The sequence below is a fragment of the Carex rostrata genome, chromosome 12 (genome assembly GCF_964058835.1).
Source record: "Carex rostrata chromosome 12, lpCarRost1.2, whole genome shotgun sequence".
NCBI classification, from domain to species: domain Eukaryota; kingdom Viridiplantae; phylum Streptophyta; class Magnoliopsida; order Poales; family Cyperaceae; genus Carex; species Carex rostrata.
In genome coordinates this window covers 7,222,592-7,247,132 of record NC_135929.1, presented here as the reverse complement: position 1 = coordinate 7,247,132, position 24,541 = coordinate 7,222,592, and the positions used below count along the sequence as shown (strand labels likewise).

Below are 24,541 nucleotides of genomic sequence, written 5' to 3'. Positions count from 1 at the left end.
AATTGCTTGAATTATTTTTGGTTTACTGTTAGATGTACTGCAACATCTTTCTTATAATTTGGCCTAGATATTTCTCTTAACCAAACTAAGTACATGAGGTAGGTTTGTAAGCCGAGAGGTAAAACCAATTATTAGCCGAGAGGTGAAACTTTCCATGCATCGAGAGATGGTGGATACCTTTAGTAAACCAAACAAGTAACTTAGGTAGAATGCCAACAAATGAGAGTTGAGGTTTAGAAACCTAAGAGGGTACAAATTGCAATTTTAGTATCGTGTTTATTAAAGCCAACAAACAAGAGTTGAGGTTTAGGAACATCGGGTACAGTCAATAGAACCCTACACATAACTATTAATACAGAAATGAATGACTTCTGTATTAACTTGAGGGCCATGCGCGCGTCAGGTATCGAGAGACAGAATTGAAGACGTAATCAGAAACCCTAGAAAAGCCTTTTATATTACTGAATTAAACCAAAATTTATTTACTCTTTTATTTGTTTTAATCTTTGTCATTGAACTATTTAGGAAATATAAACAACCAAAACCAACCCTTTTCCAACTTCTAGTTTTTAATTAATTTAAGTAGAGTCCGGTTTAGATTTGAACCGTCCCTATGATCGATACCCCACAATATACTACGAGATAGGATTGTGCACTTGCAATCTGAACTGAAACTTTGTGCATACGCTTTTGTGTGAACACGGCACATCCTCCACTATGCCAAGTGGTACCCTGACAGAAGAATCAGCAAGTTGCAGAGTCATGTACGTGGGTCTGAGCTCGCCTACTCCCATGCGCTCACGCTGGCCTCTAAGTCAAATAGTGCTCACTTGATTGTAGCTTTCTCGATTTTGCAAGGAATGGAGAATTTGCCAGGATCTTCTAGTTTTGGTGGGAGCTTGCTACTCAAGATTGAGCTGCACTGCTCCATGAGTTTCACCATCTCACGTCCCCCCCCCCCCCCCCAAGCTTCGCTTGTTCATGAGGATGTCCTTAGGAACTTGGTGTAGGTTGGTATTTGGTTCAAGACATCTGTGAATGAAATGGTGATGTGTAGTTGCTTGAGCACTTGGAAGAACTTGGCAAATTGCTCGTTAAGTCTGGACTCAGGTAGCCTCTGAGGAAAGGGGACAGGTGGCCTGTAAGGTGGTGGTTTCTCGGCCCTTTGCCTTCTCTGACTGTCAGTTTCTTTTGATGCGGCCCGTGTGTCAATGATGCGGTCCGCGTTCATAGGGTTCTCACTGCTGATGGCTGGGCGAGTCAACTCGACGTGGCCCGGGTTTTCTCCTTCAGGTTGTGACGCGGGCCGTGTGGGATCGACGCGGTCCGCGTGCCTTGCGGTCTGGTCCGTTGGCATGGCTGGTCCTTCATACTGGGTCCCACTTTGCAATGTGATTGATTTGACCTCTCATCTCGGGTTGAGCTCTGGTTGACTGAGTAGTCTTCCAGGAGGTGGTTGTGCAGAGGCAGCTTATTGACCCAACTGCGCCATCAACTTATTCTGTGCAATTAGTTGAGCATTCATTGCTTGCAATTACTCGAACATCATTTGGTTCATCTTCCCTTACTCATGCATGAAATCGCTCACAGCGGGAGCGATATACGGCTTGGGAGGACCGTATTGAAATGATCGATTGTTCAAGTCGGGAAAAGAAGCATTGTGGTAGAAGTCTCAGGTGTTGCCGCTCGAGGGATTGTTGAATAGTAGTCTCGGAAAGTGGGATGATTCATTGTTGAGATAGTTTACTTGCTCAGGTTCCTCATCCTTTTGCGCCAGTGGGCAATGCTCATAAGAGTGCCCTTTGTCTCCACAGATGACACATGGTTGTGGTTGATGGTTGCCGACTGCCTTCACACTCAACTTGTCAAAAGCCTTTTGCATGGCATCTAGCTTGGCAGATATTGTTGTGATCTGATCAACCTCGAATCGGCTGCCTCCTCAAACTCGAGAATTGTCATGGCCGGACCACTGTTGGTTCTAAGCCATGCTATCGATTAGGTTCATTGCTTCATGAGGTTCTCTTTCCATTAAGGCTCCACCTGCAACAGCATCAACAGAGGTGCGTGTACTCTCAGTCAAACCATCATAAAAGTCTGAATAAGCAACCAATCAGGTATACCATGGTGTGGACAAGAGTATTGCAATTCCCTAAACCTTTCCCAAGCCTCATTTAGGGGTTCATCAGACCTTTGTTTAAAACTGGTCAGTTGGGTCCTAACCTTAGTAGTTCTTTTATGATGGAAAAATCTGGTCAAAAACAATTTGGACAATTCCCTCCAGTTTGTAATAGAATCCTTTGGTAGTGACCCTAACCATTTTTTGGCCTTATCCCTAAGAGTAATATGAAACAAAGAAAGTTTGGTGTAATCGGCTGTTGCCCCATTGGTCTTAATGGTGGTACAGCACTCGAGAAAGGTTTAGAGATGGGCATGTGGATCCTCATGATCCATGCTATAGAAGGTGTTCTGTTGCACAATGTTGACAACTCCCGGATTGAAGTTCGGGGCACATTAAACTCGCGAAGAGTCCTTGGTATGAAGTCGGCCATGTCCTCTTCGTCAGTCAGGTTCGCTTCTCTATCTCTTTCGTCTCTTTCCCTGGCTTCTCTTTCCAGGTCGTTCATCCTTACTCGGCTCTAGTGTACTAAGTGTTGAGATCTTGTCTCTTCAACATGGGGCGTGTCGATTGTGATGCGGGTCGCGTCAAGAGGTGGTTGTGCAGGAACAGTAGCGTCTGAAGGAGTTTCTGTGATAGAAAGTGGTCCTTTGCTCCTCAGTTAGTAGTCACCTATGGGAGGTGGTACGGATGCCAGCTTTCCTGAGAGAGAGAAAAAGAAAAGAACATATACAAGTTAAAATCTAGATTAAATAAAGTAAGCAAAAATCCAGAAAATAAATGATGTTGTCTTCGGCAATGACACCAAAAACTTGTTCGCACAAAAGTGTATCACAAAGTTTTAGTATAGCAAGTTGTACCTTTTAAACCTTGATATAACTTCTGATTAAGACTGCAAGTGCACAATCCTATCGTATAGTAAAATCAGGTATCGATCCAAAGGCCGATTCAAATCTAAACTGGACTTTACTTAAATTAATTAAGTGCTAGAAATTGGAAAAGATTGATTTGATTTGTTTAATTTTCTAAGTTCAATAGCAATAATTAAAATGATAGAAAGTAAAATTTGATTTAAATCAATAATAAAAAGGCATTTTCAGGGTTTCTTATTTCTCGTACGCGGCTCGCGTGGCCCCCGAGTTGATACAGCAGCTACATATTTCTGTGTTGTTCCTTTGTGTAGGGTTCTATTGACCGTACCTGATGTTCCTAAACCTCACCTTTCATCTATTAGTCTTACTACCTAGGTATCTACTATCTTTCGATTAATAGAAAGTACATCTTTTGGCTACTAATTGATCTCACCTCTCGATTCATAGACCTACTTCATATACTTAGTTCTGGTTGAATGAATGTGCAAGGTCTTAATACAAGCTAGATGTGGCCAACATCTAAGAGTAAACCAATCAGAAACAAACAATTCAAACTAAGCAATTAAAATACTACACAAGCAAGCAAACACAAATTTCAACACAAATTCAAACAACTTGCATATAAAACAGAGTATTCGACTAGATCATAACCCTAGAAACTAAATAAACTACTCAGCATGATCAAAAAACAAATAAAACAAGTGATAAAAGAAATAGCCATGACAAAACCCGAAAAACAAAGAGGATCCGTGAAGAACTTGCGTCTTTCACTTCTCAACTTCGTCTCCTAGCTTGCCGTCAAGTCCAAACCCTAGTAATTGCTCTCTTGCTCCAGAAAATGCAGAATGACCCCCCTCTAGCAAGAAATCTCGTATTATAGCCTTTCTGGCCAACCTTTCCTTCATTGAGCCTCTGTTTCCTATTTTGTTTTGTTTCCGGAAAAGGTTGACGCGACTCGCGTCGGGTGTGACGCGGACTGCGTGTCTGTGTCTCTCACGTGAGTGTTGAGTGATCGCATCTATGGTCACGTCAGGGTATGATGCGGCCCGCTTCGGATGTGATGCGGCCCGCGTGTAGAGCTTCAAAATTCAACAACTTCCCTGATTTCGCTTGTTTTTTGCAAAATGAGAATAAAAGCGCAACAGTACCACATTCGATAGATATTCAATGTAATAGACACGATTTGGTGGTTTAAAACACATATTTTGGTACAAAAATTGGTCAGAATAATATGTCAAATTACAAGACATCAAGATGATAGAGAGGCAATATGGAGTATTGATCTTGTCATTTTACAGTATTCATCATGTTAATTTTATAGTATTCATTATGTGATTTTTATAGTATTCATCTTGTGGAAATCTGGAGGAAAGAGATGATAGAGAGGCGATATGGAGTATTGATATTGTCATTTTACAATATTCACCCTGTTAATTTTACAGTATTCATTTTTTGAAGAGTTACTAATGTTTAACAATGTGGTTGTGAATATTTGATGAATTGATGATTTATAATTTGCATCTGTTAGTTTTACTATTTACATCTTTTAAATTTATAGTATTGAATTTTGTAGTGTCTTTATCCCAGTTTTATAGTGTTTTAGGTTTCAAATTTATAGTTTGCATATGTTAGTTTTATAGTTTACATTTGAAAATTTTATATTATTGAAGTTCTATAGTTTGCATCTGTATGTTTTACAGTATGCGTAGTGTTAATTTATAGAATATAAATGCATATATAAATATTAATAATTGAAGAAAAAAATTATGAATTTCTTTTCAAAAAAAATAAATTAAATTTTAATTTTGAAAAAGAAAATTTGATTCAAAAAAATTAATTTTGTATAATTTTCAGGATTATTTTGAAAAAACTACAAGTTTGAGAAGTGGTTCAATTTTAAAATATTCTAGAAGGTTTTAAAACTGTCATTAACTGTAAGTTAGAGAAATACATCAAGTAGTCCTGCATCAAGTACAGTTAGTTTTGCAAGTTGTGCAAGTTGCAAGTACACAAAGTGGTCTCACTGGATGTTAGAATTTTAAAGTGCATTTTCTATAAGATTAGTTACATAAGTTTACAGTATTGAATATGATATTTTACAGGATTCGCGCAAGTCAAATGATAGTTTTTTGGTGGACAAAACATGGACAACTAGTTGTGAACAATTAGATGCTTCATAAATCTTATATTTTCTGAAAGTTATTTTTAATGCATCTGCAAAACTGAATAAATATTGTATGTATTTTATTATGTTGCTATAAGTACAAAATTATCCTAGGAATTTTTAATTTTAAAAAATAATGAGTTGGACGTCACATGGCATTCCACTAGTATTTTGGATGAAAATATTAATTACGTGACTTAATTAGAATAAATAAAAACTTCATTGATCGCTGATGACAAATTAAAATTGAGTTATTAATTCATGACAAAAGAGTAAAGTTTAGTGACCTCGAACGAAATTTACCCTTTATTTTATATAAAAAAAACTATTGTCCATTTCATTAAAGAAACTATTGTTAATTTACAACCATGACCTTACCAAGGACGACTATTAACCAGTACTACTTTCAAATATATATCCCAACACTAGTGCTCATACATAGCACAAGACAAAATATAACCCTAACATGACCAAAAGCAAAACATCAAGGGCTCCAGGCTAACAATGGGGCCTGTTTACTAATCAAGTTAGTATATATCCACAAAAAGTTCCAATAATTCTAAGCCACATAAACAAAACAAGGGCTGAGGCTATATCTAATAAGGTTAGGGCATTTCAGGCTATACAAAAACTTGGCTTTCCCAGATTAATTAATATAGATAATATGAACTAGGTCTAGCTATTCTTATCGAGTACTGGTCTAGTCACTGTAATCTTCATGTAGACTAAGCAAACCTAGGTGCCTCGCTGGAGCTTCGCTGCTTCCTGGTTCATGCATCTCTGCAACTGATAGTGCATGGTTCAAAGTGGAGGTGGAGGAAGCATCACCAACCTGAGAATCAACCAGCTGCTCTAATGGCTGGCAAGCCAAGGGCAATTCGCTTACTTCGATCGCCACAGGCTCAGTAAGGCTCTGCTTTCGGTCACGGGGAGGCGAAAACATTACCGGCATGTACTCGTGGTTGTCACATACAAACTTTTTATATTTGAGGTGCTTATTCAGTGCTTCAAGCAGAGGCCTGGGCCAGCCTGGGCCTTGGCCTGGCACCCTTCTCTTCACGCGGACTTCTCTTCATGCGAAAGGTAAACTGGCGAAACCTTGGTTCCGCAGCTTCCACCCCTGGTCCTTGCTGTTCTTGCCCCCCCCCCCCGATCAATCATTTTTGGTTACGCCACTAGCTTCAAGACCCTACATATGAAAACCATCCATATGAGAAAGCTCGTGAATATAATGTGCTTGACTATGACTTAGAATTTAGTTGAATTTTTAATATAAATTTTATATATGACAATTTACCTCATTGTAATTGCAAAATAAATGTTAATAAGCCAATTAACATTCGCATGACAAGGAGAATTAAAAACATATGTTTAATGGTTATGCAAATATTTTACCAGCTTATAAATCATCATGTCCTGAGAATTTCCATATAAAAAACACTAAATTCCATGCCGTCAATTAAAAGAAGGGGAAATTGGTTATTTGCCACTCCAAAACCTTCAAATTAGAAAAATGCCACTCCAAAATTAGAATTCATCAAAATGCCACTCTAAACTTAGAAAATTCAGAATTTTGCCACTCTAAATTATTAATGACCAAATTACCCTCCCATCTCTTCTTCTCCTCTGCCTCCCTGGTGGTTCTGTCCCGTGTTCTCTGTAATGAAATTGAACACTGCCCCGTCAGAGCTCTACCAGTGCCCATGTAGAGAGGATATTTGGGTGGTGCAGCGATTTAAGGAGGCCGACCCTAGAGTTTAATTTTGAAAGCATACTAGCAAAGGATCTTAGCTTCACCTGATTTAGATAGAAAAAAGAAAGAACTGAAATTAAAATTAGTAATGTTTCACTAATTACCCTGTAATTTTTTTTATATTGCAAATACAGTTGTTATGTTTAACTACTATATTGACCCTGACTGTACTGAGAATTTTTGCTCATTCAAAAAGTTTTGAAGATAAAACACATTCAAGAAAAAAGTTTAATTATTTAAAAGCATACCAAGCTTTCCTAGCATAAGTAAAACCCTAACAATAATTGATAATTTCAACTATGGAACAAAAGGTGCCAGGACTCCAGGACGCTATGCTTATCTCCTGATTTCAAACTATAATCAATTGCAAAAAATTATCACAGGCAAAAACAATGAAATACAAAAATAAAGAAAACCTAAGATTTTTGTACCTTGTTCCAGGCGACTTCAATGCCTTCTTCATAGTTAAATGCTCGGTACACCTTCATGGCACCAGCACCTAGAAGCTCTTTGTGCTGTCCATACCGACTAGTGGGATCAACCTCCACAAATGCTTCGCCATCTTTACACGTGTCTATGTTGTCAACCTCCGCCATACCTTTACCAGTGGGCTCACCCGATTCTATTGTTTGAGAAGTACTAACCATATCAAGCAGCAATTGTTCCTTGTTTCTACCTATCTATCAATTATGGCGAAAGAATGCTTGAATTGGAAGAGATTTAATTTTTAACGGATTGCTTTGAAAGAGTAAAAGATGATTTGTCGGGACAGAACCACCAGGGAGGCGGAGGAGATGAAGAAAACGGAGAAGAAGAGATGGGGAGGGTAATTTGGTCATTAATAATTTAGAGCGACAAAATTCTGAATTTTCTAAGTTTGGAGTGACATTTTGATGAATTCTAATTTTAGAGTGGCATTTTTATAATTTGAAAGTTTTGGAGTGGCAAATAACTAATTTCCCCTTGAAAGAAATGAAAATAACAAAACAACATGCTGGAAAAGAAAAACTGCAAGTTATCAGCAAATATTTCTGCACCAAAACATACATTTGACATAGCTATCAATTGAGTTTGACAAAACTGTTACACAGACATATAGATAAAAACTTAATGAACATTTCTAAATAAAGAACACAGAATTTAATGTAGCCAATTGGCTTCAAAGTTCAGTAGCTCAGAAAATCACTTACCAGAAAACTGCACCTTCTTGCTATTTTGAAAAATTAATAGAGCCTTGTACATTAGGCTTTAAACCATCAAATGTTTACGGCTTAGATAAAAAACAACAAGGAACAACCTGGAGAAATTTCAGCTTCAAATGATAAGACGACAGGGAAAAATTCAAATCACAATGTGGCACCCTGCCACAGTTTGGCATGGTCCAAAAATGAGTCTTTAAACCAGTTCGTCTACCCCTCTTTCAAATTAATATAAATTAAACCAATGATCCAAATGACCTGATTCCACCTCACAAAGACTCTCTGTTCATCCCTCTATGAAGTCATGAATTTTAATCATCAAACTCAATCTCTAAAGCTCTCAAAATTAAATCTCAAAATCTAATTTACCTCAATTTGAGAACCCAAGTAAAATTCGCCCAAGTCTCAAACTTTCTCCTGGCAAAATGTAAATTTATTTTACTGTTTACAAACTTTGCATCATATTTAATTTACCAAATTGAATACACACAGGGCATCATATTTGATTTTCTAAATAACTTGATTTATAAAGGGCATGTGCCTACTGTTGTGCCCTACAACTGTCATATAGACGGATTGTGTAAAAAAGGTGAAATTGAGAAGGAAATGGAGTTTCTAGATGACATGGTTTCTAAAGGGCCGTGCAAAAAAAGGTGAAACTGAGAAGTCAATAGATTTTTCAAGTATGCATAGGGACAAAATTGTCATATATGCTGTGTATAATATGCTGTTTTTGTATTTTTAAAAAGTCTTACTTTGAAAATAGCTAGAAAATAATAGAAAAATCCAAATGGAGAAAACTGCAGCTCTAAATCACCTGTTTTTTTGTCCTCTATCTAACTGTGTAAGTGGATTTTCGATTTGGACTTTTGATCAGCCTATATTGGCTAATCTGTCACAGGAGGTCAAGAAGGGATCTTACCCCAATTTAAAAATTCATTCAAAGAGTTTTACTAGTCAAATTTCATATTCTTTATATGAAAATTCTTAGAACATGGTGTTCTATATTTTGGTAAAGTTTCATAAATTTTGAGACTTCCTAGCTATAACAAACAATATGCTAAACACAGGGATAAACTAGGAACAGTGGTATCATTTTTGCTGTTTTTTCCTATTTCAAAGACTAAACTTCAAAATTTATTAAAAATAGCAAAAAAATCCAAAATGATCAAAATTTGGGCCTAAATTGCATGAAATTAAATCCTCTATCTGTCTGTCCTATTTATTTTACCAGAATTAGAGTTTATGTTCTCTGATTTGTCAGTTTTCAACATACGGATATTTTTGATCCTAGGCTATTAAAATTTAGGAAAAATTTCCGTTGTACCCATCCAAACATTCAAAATAGCTAATTTCTCCATAAATACATGATAATAGCTAATATTCCCATACAAAATTAATTTTCTTTCTTCTATCCCCTTTGATTTATTTTACTTTTTATTTAATTATTTTAAAAAGTAAATTAACCACTATATCCTTTAAAAATAAATGGAATGTCCATTAATTTTAATTGTTTCTTCATCTCCACACCCACTTCGTTGGTATCACTTTCATAGAAAAATAGACTGAACAATTCCCATTTCTTTTTCTTACGGTGGAAAAAGTGTAAGAGATCTTTCCTTCGCCAAATCTCATCTATCAACTCTATCAAAATTAAACAAGAGAAAGAGAAGTACAGTGAAGGATCGGATGAACAACTTGTCGAAATTGAACAACCCTGTTGGATATAGCTACCCGACTCTTTAAAAATTGACATATTTCACCTATCCTTTTCTCTTTTTGCGATCGCCTCATGTCTCCTATCCAATTATTTCAACTTACATTGTATTAATTTGACTATGGAAGCTTCTTTGACACACTATAAATGCGTACCATCTGTTTCAATTTCACAAAGCCTTATTTGAAGAATCTTATTCTCAGTATCAATCAAAATTAAACTTAAGAAAAGATGAAAGTTGTGCAACATCGGTAGTGTGGAGGCGCGCCTTGAAAGTGTCTCCCTATAAGAAGGAAAGGCGTCACAAAACAGCGAGCCTCAAAATTGACTCTGCTTGAGCTTTTATCAACTTGAAAGTGTCTTTCTTTTTTTGAAGGTTGAATGTTTTGGACATATTTTGTTTAGCTGAAACAATCCACTGTGGTGTATTGAGGCTAGATAAACAACTCAGGATTTGAAATTCTTTTGCTTTCTAAACAAATCTTGATTGCTCATTGAGTTTTATTTGAATGTATTGATCAATTTGATTTGATTAGTTATAGTTGCTAAAATGATAGATAAAGTTAACATATCAGTACCAGATACAAATTTTTTAAGTATTTATTTTGTCTATAATCAAAATTAGTGGCTACTATTGTTCATGTTGTTGCGATTTATAATAAAATTCTGCATTTGCAAGCATTTGCATGGACTTTTAATAAAATATAATATCTAAAAAGTGGTAAAGTATTTGCAAGCGAAGGGGGTTAAGTATTTGCAAGGACCTTCAATTAATTATAATATCTGACTTTCAAAATGTATTTACAAGGGAAGGACAAAAACATTTACAAGGTTGCAGATTACACATTTCCATGCGATACAATTTACAAGGGACTAGCCTTGCAAAAAGTTTGAATATTTCAAAAATGTCATTTCTTTTGCAAGGACCGTCCTTACCTTGCAAAAAACTAATCCTATATTTGCAAAAAACTCAGATTCTAGTAGTGGCGGCCTCCTTGTTTTGTGCCGGAGTTAATGGTACTAGAGGGCTTGAGCCCTGCCCTTATATTAATTCTAGTTTGGTGAAGGAAATCTCATAGCTCTATCTCATCCGATATATCCTTCGCTGTGCTCCTCTTTCTCTTGTTTAAATTCGTTTTAGTTGATAGATGAGATTTGGTCAAAGCAATCTCTCACACTTTCTCCCCCGTAAGAAATTATAAAAAAAAAGGACATGTAAAATGAAATGGGAACTGTTTAGTTTTTCTTCCTGATAAAGTGATACCAACAAGGTGGGTAAGAAGAAGAAGAAGAAACAATTAAAATTAATGGGCATCTCCATTCATTTTTAAAGGATATAGTAGTCAATTTACTTTTTAAAATAATTAAATAAAAGATAAATAAATAAAAAGAGATAGAAGAAAGAAAATTACTATTTTATGGAAATATTGGATATTATGGTAGTTTCATGGGTAAATTGGCTACTTTGAATGTTTACATGGGTACACTGAAAATTTTCCCTAAATTTTAAGTTCAAACATAAATAAAATCTATCCAAGAGAGAGGTTAGAGGGGTTACCTTATTCTTGAGATTGACTAGAACAAGTGGTTATCTGTGCCACCAGAGACAAGTTCATATCCTTTGGTAGTCAACCGCTGCACAGGTTTTTGTAACAACAGATTAAATAAAAGAAAGTTAAAACAAAAATTGTCTCCAGCAAACAATTTTTTTTTATCATAATTCAATTATTAATCACAAATAAATATATAGTTGATGTATGGACTTTGCTTACATTGATTGAAAATTTTAATTCAGTAGCAATCTTGAACTGGACCAAATACTAATACTAATTGCTCTGTATTTTATTCTTTTTTTTCTCATAAGCAGTAACAGTTACCTATCAAGCAGCATACTATGATAACTGTTGAATTGACTGGGTTTATATGTGTGGCAAAACCAATAATATTAAAATAAATTGAAAGTGCAGCCAAATCTAATAGTCAGATTTGTTGCTTGTAATGACATCGACAATACCTTAGATGTTAACATTCACCACTATAAATATGACAAAATATCCAGTGGCACAACCAATTTATCACAAAATTTCTCGCAAAATCAATTTAAAAATTCAATTTCTATACCTTAGATTCCAGCACAATCAAGTTCTCACAAAATAACAAGCATTTCATCAACAATTCAAGCAAGAAGTTCACAAGGCTAATCGCAAATTATTTCACAAATCCACAATTAAAAAAGAGTATCCATGATATAATTTTGTTTTATTAGTTGCTTTTTATTTTTTTAAATTTGTAGCTTTTTTTCCTTCTATTAGTTGCTTTTCACACTAACTATACACTAAGCAAATTGACATTTGCAGCAGCTTTTTATGTACCAGCTTTGCAATAAGTTTAATTCCTTTATTAGACAAAGAAAATTACCAGTACAAAATTGGTCAGAAATTATCAGACCAAACAAAGGAAATAAATTTAATGCCTTGACACTTTTTAGAGCTGATTTGAAATACAATTTATGGCCAAATATAGGGTTTCAGTCAAAGAATAATTATAACAAACCCCCACTCCCATCCCCCCATTTTCCCTGCACTCTCTCTCTTCCTTAACTGTCATATATCTCCCCACTAATTTATCTAAAAGTTTCCTTTTATCCCCCCACTAATTATAAGAAATCCCCCACTCCCATCCCCGCATTAATTATGCATTCCTCTAATAACAATTCTCGCGTTAATTATTGCTTTAAAAACAATCTGCGCATTAATTATACTGTTATCTAATAACAATCACTGTTAATAAATGCTTATCTGTTAATTGATGTTCAAAAAAATATTTATCATTATTTCTGAGAAGTATTTACCCTTGTAACATATAGTTTTTATCCATGTAACATAGAGTATTTATCATTATGTCTGAAAGTATTTATCATTAATGTTTTACTGTAAGTTGCAATTATGTCTGAGAAGTATTTATCTATGCAATACAAAGTATTTATCCATGTAACATAAAGTATTTATAATTATGCATTAGAGTATTTATCATTGACGTTTTACTGAAAGTTGCAAGTATGCCTGAGAAGTATTTATCCATGTAACATAAAGTATTTATCTATATAATGTAAAGTATTTACCCATGTAACATAAAGTATTTATCATTATGTCTCAGAGTATTTATCACTGGGTGAGATGATTGTTTATTTAATGGTCTCCAGTTGTGCGGGGACGATTCAAAAAAAAAAAAAATTTTGTGCGAAAACAATTAATGGATTGATTTATTCTTTCATAAATAGAGATCATTGCATAGGGTTTAATACCTGATAAATTCAAGTTAAATACTTTGATGCTTCAAGTTAAATACTAACAGTTTTTTAAACGCTCATTAATGATTGAGCGGTCCCCCCATATTTAATGGTCCCCAGTTGTGCGGGGACGATTAAAAAAAAAAGGAAATTTTGTGCGGGAACAATTAATGGATTGATTTATTCTTTCATAAATAGAGATCATTGCATAGGGTTTAATACATGACAAATTCAAGGTAAATACTTTAATGCTTCAAGTTAAATACCCGCAGTTTTTTAAACGCTCATTAATGATTGAGCGGTCCCCCCATGTTTTTTTTGGCAGTATCTGCGGGGATAAACCTGCGGGGATAACAAGCCCCTCACCCCTGTCCCCCCATTTATCCCCGCACTCTCTCACTTCCTTAACTGTCATATCCCCTCACTTATTTGGCTAAAAATTTCCATTTATCCCCGCATTAAATTAGAGTAATTTAATACCAATCCCCGCATTAATTATGCTTTCCTCTAATAACAATTTCCGCATTAATTATTCCTTTAAAAATAATTTCCGCATTAATTATACTGTTATCTAATAACAATCCCCGTTAATAAATGTTTATTTGTTATTTCTGAGAAATATTTATCCATGTAACATAAAGTATTTATCATTATGTATGAGAGTATTTATCATTGATGTTTACTGTAAGTTGCAATTATGTTTGAGAAATATTTATCTATGTAACATTAAGTATTTATCAATGTAACATAAAGTATTTATCATTATGTCTAAGAGTATTTATCACTGATGTTTTACTGTAAGTGCAATTATGTTTGAGAAATATTTATCTATGTAACATAAAATATTTATCTTTGTAACATAGAATATTTATCCATGTAACATAGAGTATTTATCATTATGACTTAGAGTATTTATCATTGATGTTTTTACTGAAAATTGAAATTATGTCTGAGAAGTATTTATCATCATTGGGTGAGGGGATTGTTTATTTAATGGTCCCCAATTGTGCGGGGACAATCCAAAAAAAAAGAAAATTTTGTGCGGAGATAACTGACAAGTATTTATGAGAGAATTGTTTATTTAATGGTCCCCAGTTGTGCGGGGACAATTCAAAAAAAAAAAAATTTTGTGTGGGGACAATTAATGGATTGATTTATTCAGTCATAAATAGAGATCATTGCATAGGGATTAATACTTCGCAAATTCAGGATAAATACTTTGATGCTTAAGTTAAATACTAACATTTTTTGCGGAGTATTAATAATTGAGCGGTCCCCCCATGACTTTTTTGGCAGTTAGTGCGGGGTTTTTTGCGGGGATTGTTATCAGCATCCTTCAGTCAAAACCATTAACATAGCAGTACAACCATTAATCCTCTAAATCAAGACCAGACTCTTTCTAAATTTTTTTCAATTTTGACCATGCACCAGATCTAAGAGTACCAAGTATGAACCAGTAAAACCAGCAAAGGAATAAAAAAAAAAGGAAAAATCACCAAGCACGCATTCAAGCTTTAAGTCAGCCATTAATGGCTATTTTACCCAAAATCAAACTAAACTTACAAAGAGAAAAAAAAAATGAATTATACCAATATCAAGAGAATCGAGCAAAGAAGGGTCTTGATTTAGTGCCTCTCCTCAGCCCTGTCTCGGTCTGGCTACTGCACCATTCATTTTACTTTTGATTCTGCGACAAATTGAAAAAGAGGAGGGTTTTGGCGAAGAGGAGAAGTGGATCGGAGGAGAAGAGGCGCGGAGGAGCTGCTAGGGTTCTGGCGCAGAGAGATATGGCGCCATTTTTTTTTTACGCCAAAATTTTCATCGACCGGCATTGGCACCGGTTGCTGATATCATTGGTCGCCTGATTTTGGGTGAAATTCTTTTTTTTTTGGGAGAAATTGAGTATCAGCGACCGGTGTAAGCACCGATCATTGATACCGGTTACTGATGCTCCTTTTTGCTGTAGTAAAAATAATTATTTATTTATTACGTTCAATATCATTTGTATTTTAGGTTTTATATATAAAGTATGAGTATTATTCACTAGCTGCTAGGTTTATTGATTAATAATAATAAATAAAAAATGAACCTGACATAATATTACAAAAAACTAAATAATTATACAACTGCTACTACTTTTTTTTCACTTATAAATAAAAGACACAAAATACTCTAAACCATTGCAGTAAATCGTTTTTTGATGAAAAACAGAAAAGTTACAACTGATACCTACTGGTACGTACCGTTCAGCTTAAAGAAGCCAACAAATCAACTAGCTAACATACATCTAAACAAAAGAAAATACATAAACTGAAATTTGCCATAAAAAAAAGAGAGGAAAACTACAAGACCTGCATCTTCTTTTGAAACTTAAAAAAAGCACATAGAGATAAAATTAAGAAAGTAATAGATTATCTACCTACCCACTCCTTTCGTTTCTCGAAAATTATTTAAAGGGCGGGGGAGGGGAACCTATTCATAACTTTCCTCAATTCTCTTGAGAACCTCACACCATTTACCAGTAAACTGTGAATCCTTCTTGTTCCACCGCCTTAGCCCCAATTTTACCAGCAAAAGCTGCTGACTACTACTTGTCCATTTGTGTTACTGTTCCATTGCCAGCCGCAGTATGTAAGCAACCTCTTGAGCATGTAATTAGTTTCTTGAGCGTGATAAATCTTATATTTTCTTGAAGTTATTTTTTAATGCATCTAACCTGAATAAATATTGTTATGTATTTTATTATGTTGCTATAAGCATAGTTCAAAAAATAGGCCGATTCCGAGTCAACTCGGTCGATTCAACTCGGAATTGGACTGAGCCGGGCCGAGTTTTACCCGAGAATTCGGGTCTATGTGATTTTCTCAGAAAAAATCGGATGAACAGTGACGGAATCGGCCAATTTTCTGACTTTTTCCGCCGAGTCAGCCGAGTTTTGTCCGATTCTCACTGACCTATGCGAGTTTTGTCCGATTCTCGTTGGCTGAGTTGTGCTAAGGAGAAGAGAAGTGGTCGGCCGGCTGAGGAGAAGAGAAGAGGAGAGAGCGGGGCATGGCTTCTCGCCGAAGCAAAAAGAAGAGGGAAAAATCCCTTCTCCTCTCTTCTCCACCTCTCTTCTCCAGGAAGGAGTAATGGAGAGCACAAGAGGGATCGGTGGGGTGTGCTAGTCAGCGGAAGAGAAACAGAGAAAGGGAGGTCGGCTCCTCTGCGTGGAAAGGACAAAGAGATGGAACGGGAAGAGGAAAAGAGAAGAAAGGAAGAGAAAAGGGCTGTGGGGTCCGCTATCAGTGGAACAAAACATTAGAGGGAATGGAGAGGAATGTGATGGACCCGAAAATTCCATTCAATTGGGTTAATTTAGCACATGAAATCAAATCAAAGCTTTGAGATCCGTGCTAGCTGTGATCCGACGAAATAAGAAAGGATTTTGAAAGAAATCAAATATTTGAATGTGGACCCGAATCCTTCAATTAAATTTGGTTAATTTCATTTCTTCTTCAAGACTTTGAGATTTGTACGGCTGGTATTTGATTGGTTAATGTACTTCCTAAATTCTAAATTGTCATATAGCACTTCAAATTTAGCTAGCTAAGAATCAACGGATCTATTTATTTATTCATAATTAACATAATTTTTTTACAAATTATTTTTATTAATTTTTTCTTATTTTTTGCTACAAAATAAGGCTTTTGCCAAAAATACCCGAGTTACCGATCCGATTCTTCCGATTCCGGTCGATTCATCTGATTCTGATTCGGCGGTCAAAAATCCGATTCCGATTCCAATTTTTTGAACTATGGCTACAAGTACAAAATTATCCTAGGAATTTTTAATTTTCAAAAAGATGAGTTGGACGTCACATGGCATTCCACTAGTATTTTGAATGAAAATATTAACAAAGTGACTTAATTAGAATAAATAAAAACTTCAATGGTCGCTAAGAAACAAATCAAAGTTGAGTTATCATGACAAAAGAGCAAAGTTTAGTGACCTCGAACGAAACTTACAACCATGACCTTACAAAGGACGACTATTAACCAGTACTTTCAACACTAGTGCTCATACATAGCACAAGACAAAATATAACCCTAACATGACCAAAAGCAAAACATCAAGGGCTCCAGGCTAACAATGGGGCCTGTTTACTAATCAAGTTAGTATCCACAAAAAGTTCCAATAATTCTAAGCCACATAAACAAAACAAGGGCTGAGTAATTAATTTAGATAATATGAACTAGGTCTAGCTATTCTTATCTAGTACTGGTCTAGTCACTGTAATCTTCATGCTTCTCTGCAACTGATAGTGCATCATTCAAAGTGGATGTGGAGGAAGCATCACCAACCTGAGAATCAACCACCTGCTCTAATGGCTGGCAAGCCAAGGGCACTTCGCTTACTCCGATCACCACAGGCTCGGTAAGGCTCTGCTTACCATCACGAGGAGGCGAAAATATTACCGGCATGTACTCGTGGTTGTCACATTCAAACTTTTTATATTTGAAGTGCTTATTCAGTGCTTCAAGACCCTACATATGAAAACCATCCATATGAGAAAGCTCGTGAATATAATGTGCTTGACTATGACTTAAAATTTGAGTTGAATTTTTAATATCAATTTTATATATGACAATTTACCTCGTTGTAATTGCAAAATAAATGTTAACAAACCCATTAACATTCGCATGACAATTTAAGAAGAATTGATAACATATATATGCACCATTAAACTAAAATAAAAATATGAAAATATGAGAGCTAGTATATATTGTTGTCTTCCAAAAGTTATTACTTTTACCGTCAAACATAGCATCTAGGATATCTGCAATATTACGAATGGCTTAGTAATTCAAGTTTATGCAAGAATAAAAAGAGCGAAACTAATATTAAAGAAAATGTCAAACTTTATGCAGTGACACATAACAGCTAGACCAGATTAAAAAAAAATCACCACCTGCAACTTAGCATAGGTTACTTCGCAAATCTTGCGAGAATTAAAGAACTCCCATGGCTGCTTGTGTAATGCTTTGTACAGACGAGTAGCTGCTTGAGGGGAGGTAAAATTCACAAATCCGTAGCCGACATTGCTCTTGGTTCTAATTGAGTAAAAAAAAAAGAAGTGCAATTTAAGAAGTAATCCTTGGTCAAAGTTCATAAAATATAGAATTGTTAACAGACAACAATACTACCTTAGTCAAAGTTCATAAAATATAGAATTGTTGATTCTTCCCTGATAAAAAAATATCTCGTCAGAACAAAAGAAACTAACAAATCTGAATTGTTCGAGTGTCGAAGACTACACGACTTTATTAAGCAAAGGGCAAACTGAGAAAAATGGCAATTTTACAAAAAAAAATAAAAATAATAAGCAACAAAGTTACAAGCAAATCTACTTACCTGAAATCAATTCGGAGGTAGACAAAATCATAAGCTGATGGAGGCTCTTTTCCCTCCACAATTTGCTCATTGCAGTGCATGCAATGGTTATCAAGCTTGTTCAGTAGCAATTTCTGACTGCACACAAAATAGACAAATAAAAAACAATGAAATATTCTCCATAAAATAACAGATATAAATAAATCAGAACAAAATAATACCTAACTATACAAGTACCTATAACTGTTGGGAATGTTTCTGATCATAACTGTTGTTCTCCCGTCATTGGAAGAGCTTCCATCTTCTGATTCTTTGAAAAGAAACTGAGAAGAGGCACTGTTGAAAAGTGGTGCTACTGAGTCATCCTCACTAGTTCTTTCAAGCTCCACATTGCACACTGCAAAGTGGGCCCATACCGCCTGCCCGCAAATCAGACCACTCCACATAGCACCACTACTGGTACTTGCCTCCGGCAAACCCCACTGTCTGACAGCCATAGGACAGCCATACAAATACAACTGTCCCAACCGGCTCTGCTGCCTCACATGCTGCTCCCTCACTTCTGTAAAAGCCGCTTGAGCACTTCTAAGATCATAGAAATGGACAGTCACAATTCCATCTGTGCCAAGGGACGACACATCAATGGCACGCACAGCACCGAAGCACTCCATGGCTGAAAGCACGTCATGCTCGGTCACGTGGCGAGGGACCATGCTGAGGACAATGCCATTTGTCGGGACAGCATTGTCGTTGACCCTGGTGGGGTGAGCATACTCAGCCGGAGGGGGTAGAATGAGAAGAGGAGGGTAGTAAAATAGTGGGAAAGGAGGCGGAACTGAAGGTATTAAGACGGCAGGTACATAAGAGGGGAGAGAGGGGTAGAATTCTTGAGCGGAGGGGTGTAGCTGGTTGCCTCCTACTTCCATGGCTGGACCTTATGGGTGTTGAGAGAGGAAGGGGACAGGAGAAATGAGGAGTGGAGGGGACGGGTTGGGGAAGGGAAAGTTTTTAAAGTAGGTTTTTGTTTTTTGTGAGAAAAAAGACTTCTATGTGAATGTAGCTCACTGTATGTCATCCGATCTAAGAGTATGCTATAATATTATTATTTAACTTATGTTTTATCTACTGTGACTATTTTATTTCTAACATGATACTTCCTTTTGTCTATTGTTTATGTACTTTCTTTTCTGAACAGAAAAAAGTTAGTAATCCCAAACTAACAGTGACCCGTAAAGTATATTACCACCATCTATAATATACATCAAATTGGAAATTTATAGTTCATTTGTATAAAATTCGGCCAACAACAAAATATCATTTATTACGCACCAATAGAAAAATATCATATAATACAAATAAATACTTAAAACACCTAGAAAACAGTTTTTCAATTATGTCCCATACTGGTCCAGTATTATAGATAGAAATGAATAACATTCTAATAATATTTTATAATTTAAATGTATCCTTGCCTCAAATATTTTAGGCTTGCTTCTTATCAATACTCCAAAAATGTTTATAATTAATATAGAATTTATACCTAAACCTAGGTTTATTTATGCATATATATATATATAAACTTTAATAACTTATAAATTAAAATTTAAAATCAAAATAAAATCGTTACATATTATTTATATTATTTTCTTTATGTACACATAAAATATTACAATATTTTGACTTTGCTTTGATCAGTAATGAGTTTGCAAAAATACACCAATGGAAATAATTTTAGACCTTGATCTTTTAAGTTATTGTAATTTAAAATTAAATAAATAAGTGAACTTATTACTACTAAACATGCATATATTCTAATTGAATTTTTTTGGGTATAATTATATGACGAGCTTTCATTAATATAAAATTAAGAGAGCAATCTTGGTATCAACCTGTTATAAATCAAACACTAAATATTAAGCTACATAAGATGTGTGGCTTTCGCATGATCTCCTGTCATTTGAAATTGACAATATTATTTTATAATGAAGATAAAAAAATGTTTGACCTCGATCCGATCTCCCTGTCAATTGAAAGTGATAATAATCTATAATAGTTTATAATGAGGCTCAAAGGATGTGTGGCCTGCGCATGATTTTTATGTCATTTTGAATCGAAAATGAGGGGGTCATGCATGCTGAGTTCTTACTTACGAATGATTCCTTATTGGTCATGTGCATGCAGATTGGAGCTGCATGAGTGTTATATTTTGAATTTCTCAGATATTATAAAATCAAAAATTTTCAAATATTAAGATGGTAACTAAGAAAATTTCTGATCGGAAACAAGGGACATAAAATAGGAACCAAGAAGCTCAACGCGCGTCTCTAGCTATCAGCTTATGAATTTGTCTATACCATCGAATTTATTTCTGGTATATTTATAACTAGAGTTGGTTATTTGTTTTTTCTGTGCTTATTGGGTTTCAAAACTGACAAAAACATTATTTGATACGTAAAAACAAATTGCACTGACATTATTCTCAGTTTGGGTTTTTTTTATTTTAAATTTATTTCTTTGTACGAGTGAATTTTGCAGACAAGATATCCCAACCCAAAAATGTAAGAAGCAGATCCTTACATAGTTAATATTAGATTGAGATCCCGACAAAAGAAGGTACAGGTCTGAACATTATTTTGGAAAAGCTTCATTCTATGTTGTTCTCTCACTCTCTCTCTCTAGAATCCGTACCCTGAACAAGCCATAATTTCTCTCCCTTACTGTCGCAGTCTGCGAGTTCGAATTTTTTTCATAAACCATAATTAATAAATCAAAAATTATGAAATCAATATGAATATTTTTTTTTCTTTGAAAAACCATAAGGACCAAATTGCATTTCTACAAACAAACACACACTATTTATGAACTTAAAATTAATGCCATAAAATAATGATATATGTATGAATCGTTTGAATATTGTGCTGTCTATTGACTGTCCTTATTGAATGAATATATATTATTATGAGATTATTATTATTATTATTATTATTATTATTATTATTATTATTATACTTTTATTATGTAAATCAGGTTGTAAATATTAGATACACCGGATATTAACTTCAATTTATTATTGTGAATTAGACTTTTTGAAATGAGCAAGAATTAACTAATAAAACCCTAGATTGGTAAAACATAAATTGGATTAATTGGATATTAAATAAATAAATAAAACACATGACCAAACAGAAGTCAGAAACTAGTCTTGCTCTCTGGTTTGACAAATCAGAAAAAAAGCAACCAACAATTTTTTTTAGAAAACTGACTATCATATTCGGTTTGGCAAACAAGCAAAATAAAAATAAAAATAAAAATAAAAAGAAACCGATTATCATGTTCGGTTTGATAAATTGGAAAACCGGTCATCTTCGGTATGCTTTTAAATTGGAACGAGTTGTGTTGTTTGTAACCATATGTCGCATTCAATTGATATCCGATTTCAAATTTTTATACCGAAGATCATCTTCATGGCAATTATTTCCGTTTATTTTCTTTTCTTTTTTCCCAATTCATAGCAATCAAACTGTATTGGACCATTTAATATATTACAGCTATCACTTTTTACTTAAAAAATATTAATTAAACAGATAGGCCATGTGTCACCTTTACATTTGTTGAAGGCAGGAAAATCCTGCCCACATAGGGGAGAGGCCAAGTTTTTTAAAAATAATCAAATTTATAAATATTTTATTAAAAATAACCACGTTTTTGACGAATTTTCAAAAATACCCAACCTGTGAAAAAATTCCACGGCCCGATTTTTTTATTCAGCCCAGCAGAAAAAATTCACGGCTCGACTTTTTTATACATTCACGGCCCAACTTTTTTATTCCGCCTCGCGGAAAAAATTCACGGTCCGACATTTTTTATTCCATCCCGCGAAAAATATTCACGGCTTGGGCCTATATAAGGGTGTGAGCTGTGGTTTCTCTCTCCTCAAAATCCAACTATCTCCTGTCATCCAAATTTTCACCAAAAATTCTCCTCTCTTCACCAAATTTGCAAGTCCCCCTATTTTTTTTAAATTTCATTTGTAGTGTAAAAATATAGATTAGTCCAATTATGTGTAGAATGTACCAAAATTAGTATAATGTAGTTTTAATTAACGTTAATTATATTTAGTTAGTTCAGTTAGTGTTAATTAGTTTTAATTAGGATTAATTAATTACAGTATCGAATTTAGTGGTATGTTAATGTAGGTACCAAAATTTTTGTAATTGGTGATAATTAAGGTACCAAAGTTAGTTTTAATTTTATTTCGAATTTTTTATTTCAAAATTTTACCGTAATTAGCCTATTTTAGAATATTTTTACCACAATTAACATATTTTAACATATTTGAGAATAGTTTTTCATATTTTAGCATATTTGACCCAAATAAGCATATTTTGACCGCAATTAGCGTATTTTAAGCCTAGAAGCTAGCAATTTAATTAAATCCTGCAATAGTTTTAATTTTGTTGAATACAAAATTAAGATTATATTTTTCTGGTGGCACGAGAGAAGTAATATATTCTAATTAATTTGTTTCTTTCATCTAGTTAGTACTTGAAGGAAGGTATGTGCAACGTAATTAAAGAATTAATTGGCTGTCATCTAAATATGGTACTGCATTTAAAACAAGAATCATTTAGGATATGAAGCAATTGATTTATTATCATTATTTCAAAAGAGATATATTTCAAAAGACCACCACCAGCCGACCCAGTTGATGAGCCCATTTCAGTGAACAGCCTGGAATATTTCAGTCCTTTGTTATGACTAAGTCACAAAGAGTATCGAGTCTCACTGGCATCCCGAGAGGTATTTTATTACTTTTTTCTTTGTTTTTTTTAAGTTTAAATTTTGTCGAGTTCTCGTATTTTCAGGTTTTTATGTTGTCTACTGTTTTCAACGCAGAGTGAGGACATTATAGATACCAGGAGTCGGTATTATGCATGCAGTACTACTCGCTAATGGACCCGTATCTACGAAATTTGGAGTTGCACCATTTGGTCGATATTCTGGAGGAAGAGACTAAGGCCATTAATGGGTCCCTTATTGCAGGACTAGTGGAGCGATGGCGTCTCGAGACGCACACATTCCACTTATCGTTTGGAGAGATGACAGTGACTCTCCAAGACGTTAGTGCCCTATGGAGTTTGCCCATTCAGGGCGAGCCCTTTGGTGGCATATCTAACCCCACCGAAGTTGATGAGAACATGATTAATGCTAGACTCGCAGAGCTGTTGGGAGTGGGGCTAGATATACACGATAATGATGGGAAATCTAGGTATGCTCTGAAGAGGACGAAGCTGCGAAATATGTTTCAAGCAGGTGTGCATTGGCGTTCCACACCACTCCAGATTGAGAGGTACTCATACAAACTACTCTAGATATATTTATTTTGTACTCTATTTTATGCCGAAAAATGAGTTTCTTTGTAATTTTGACATTACAGATACACACGAGGATTCGTGATGGACTTATTTGGTTCTGTCATGTTTGCTGATTCAAATGGTGATATCACTCCAGTGTGCTATCCAGAGCTGTTGCGAGACCTTCAAGGATCAAAAAAGTACAACTGGGGTGGGACTGTCCTGGCACATCAAAAAAGTATGATATTGTCATGCACCTGCAGTCTTATTTTAATTATCTAACTTGTTCCTGACATCTAATATTCTTCAAATTACAGCCGAAAAGTAAGAATATGTATGGGCCAGTACTTCTACTGCAGCATTGGTCATAGTCACGGCTACTAGTGGAGGTACCTGAGTCAAATGACTTGCCTGATTAGGGAGAACCCGATGGTGGAAACTGCCTGGCATTTGGCAAGAAATGGTACGGACATTACGAGTACATCAAGCAGCCTCACGGAAAGTCAATAGGTATCAGGCTGGTCCGAAGTCATATTCAGAGTCTGGGTGACACGCAGGTGATATGAACTCCATACTAAGAGCTATACAATAAGGGGAGGCTGCTGCAGATTGTAGCGGATGATCAGAATATGTGCTTCTGGATAGTGGAGTACCATTATCTAGACCAGGTGCTCCATTAATTTGGATATCCTCCACTCATCCCC

At 35.1% G+C, this 24,541-nt stretch overlaps 1 protein-coding gene and 1 non-coding gene across 2 annotated transcripts; one reads left to right on the top strand and one right to left on the bottom strand.

Annotated features, from left to right (window-relative positions):
• The first annotated feature begins 2,116 nt into the window (after window positions 1-2,116).
• LOC144563737 (small nucleolar RNA R71) lies at window positions 2,117-2,223 on the top strand. The gene has a single exon (XR_013514406.1). It is a non-coding gene; the product is annotated as a small nucleolar RNA R71 (small nucleolar RNA).
• Window positions 2,224-17,015: 14,792 nt separating this feature from the next.
• Window positions 17,016-19,436, bottom strand: LOC144563693 (protein terminal ear1 homolog). Its single transcript, XM_078313179.1, has 4 exons — window positions 18,721-19,436; window positions 18,505-18,621; window positions 18,062-18,203; window positions 17,016-17,636 (listed from the first exon to the last, which is right to left on the bottom strand). Exons 1-4 carry the CDS (start codon window positions 19,407-19,409, stop codon window positions 17,376-17,378), a joined length of 1,209 nt encoding a protein of 402 aa, XP_078169305.1. The 5' UTR covers window positions 19,410-19,436; the 3' UTR covers window positions 17,016-17,375.
• Window positions 19,437-24,541: the final 5,105 nt, after the last annotated feature.

Bases quoted from the DNA above. Each gene is read 5' to 3' on its own strand.
- LOC144563693 (XM_078313179.1), bottom strand. From the start codon at position 19,409: ATGGAAGTAGGAGGCAACCAGCTACACCCCTCCGCTCAAGAATTCTAC. The intron at 18,622-18,720 runs GTACTTGTATAG...TTTTGTGTGCAG, and splicing joins AACATTCCCAACAGTTATAG to TCAGAAATTGCTACTGAACA. The intron at 17,637-18,061 runs GTGGTGATTTTT...TTTCATATGTAG, and splicing joins TAACCTATGCTAAGTTGCAG to GGTCTTGAAGCACTGAATAA.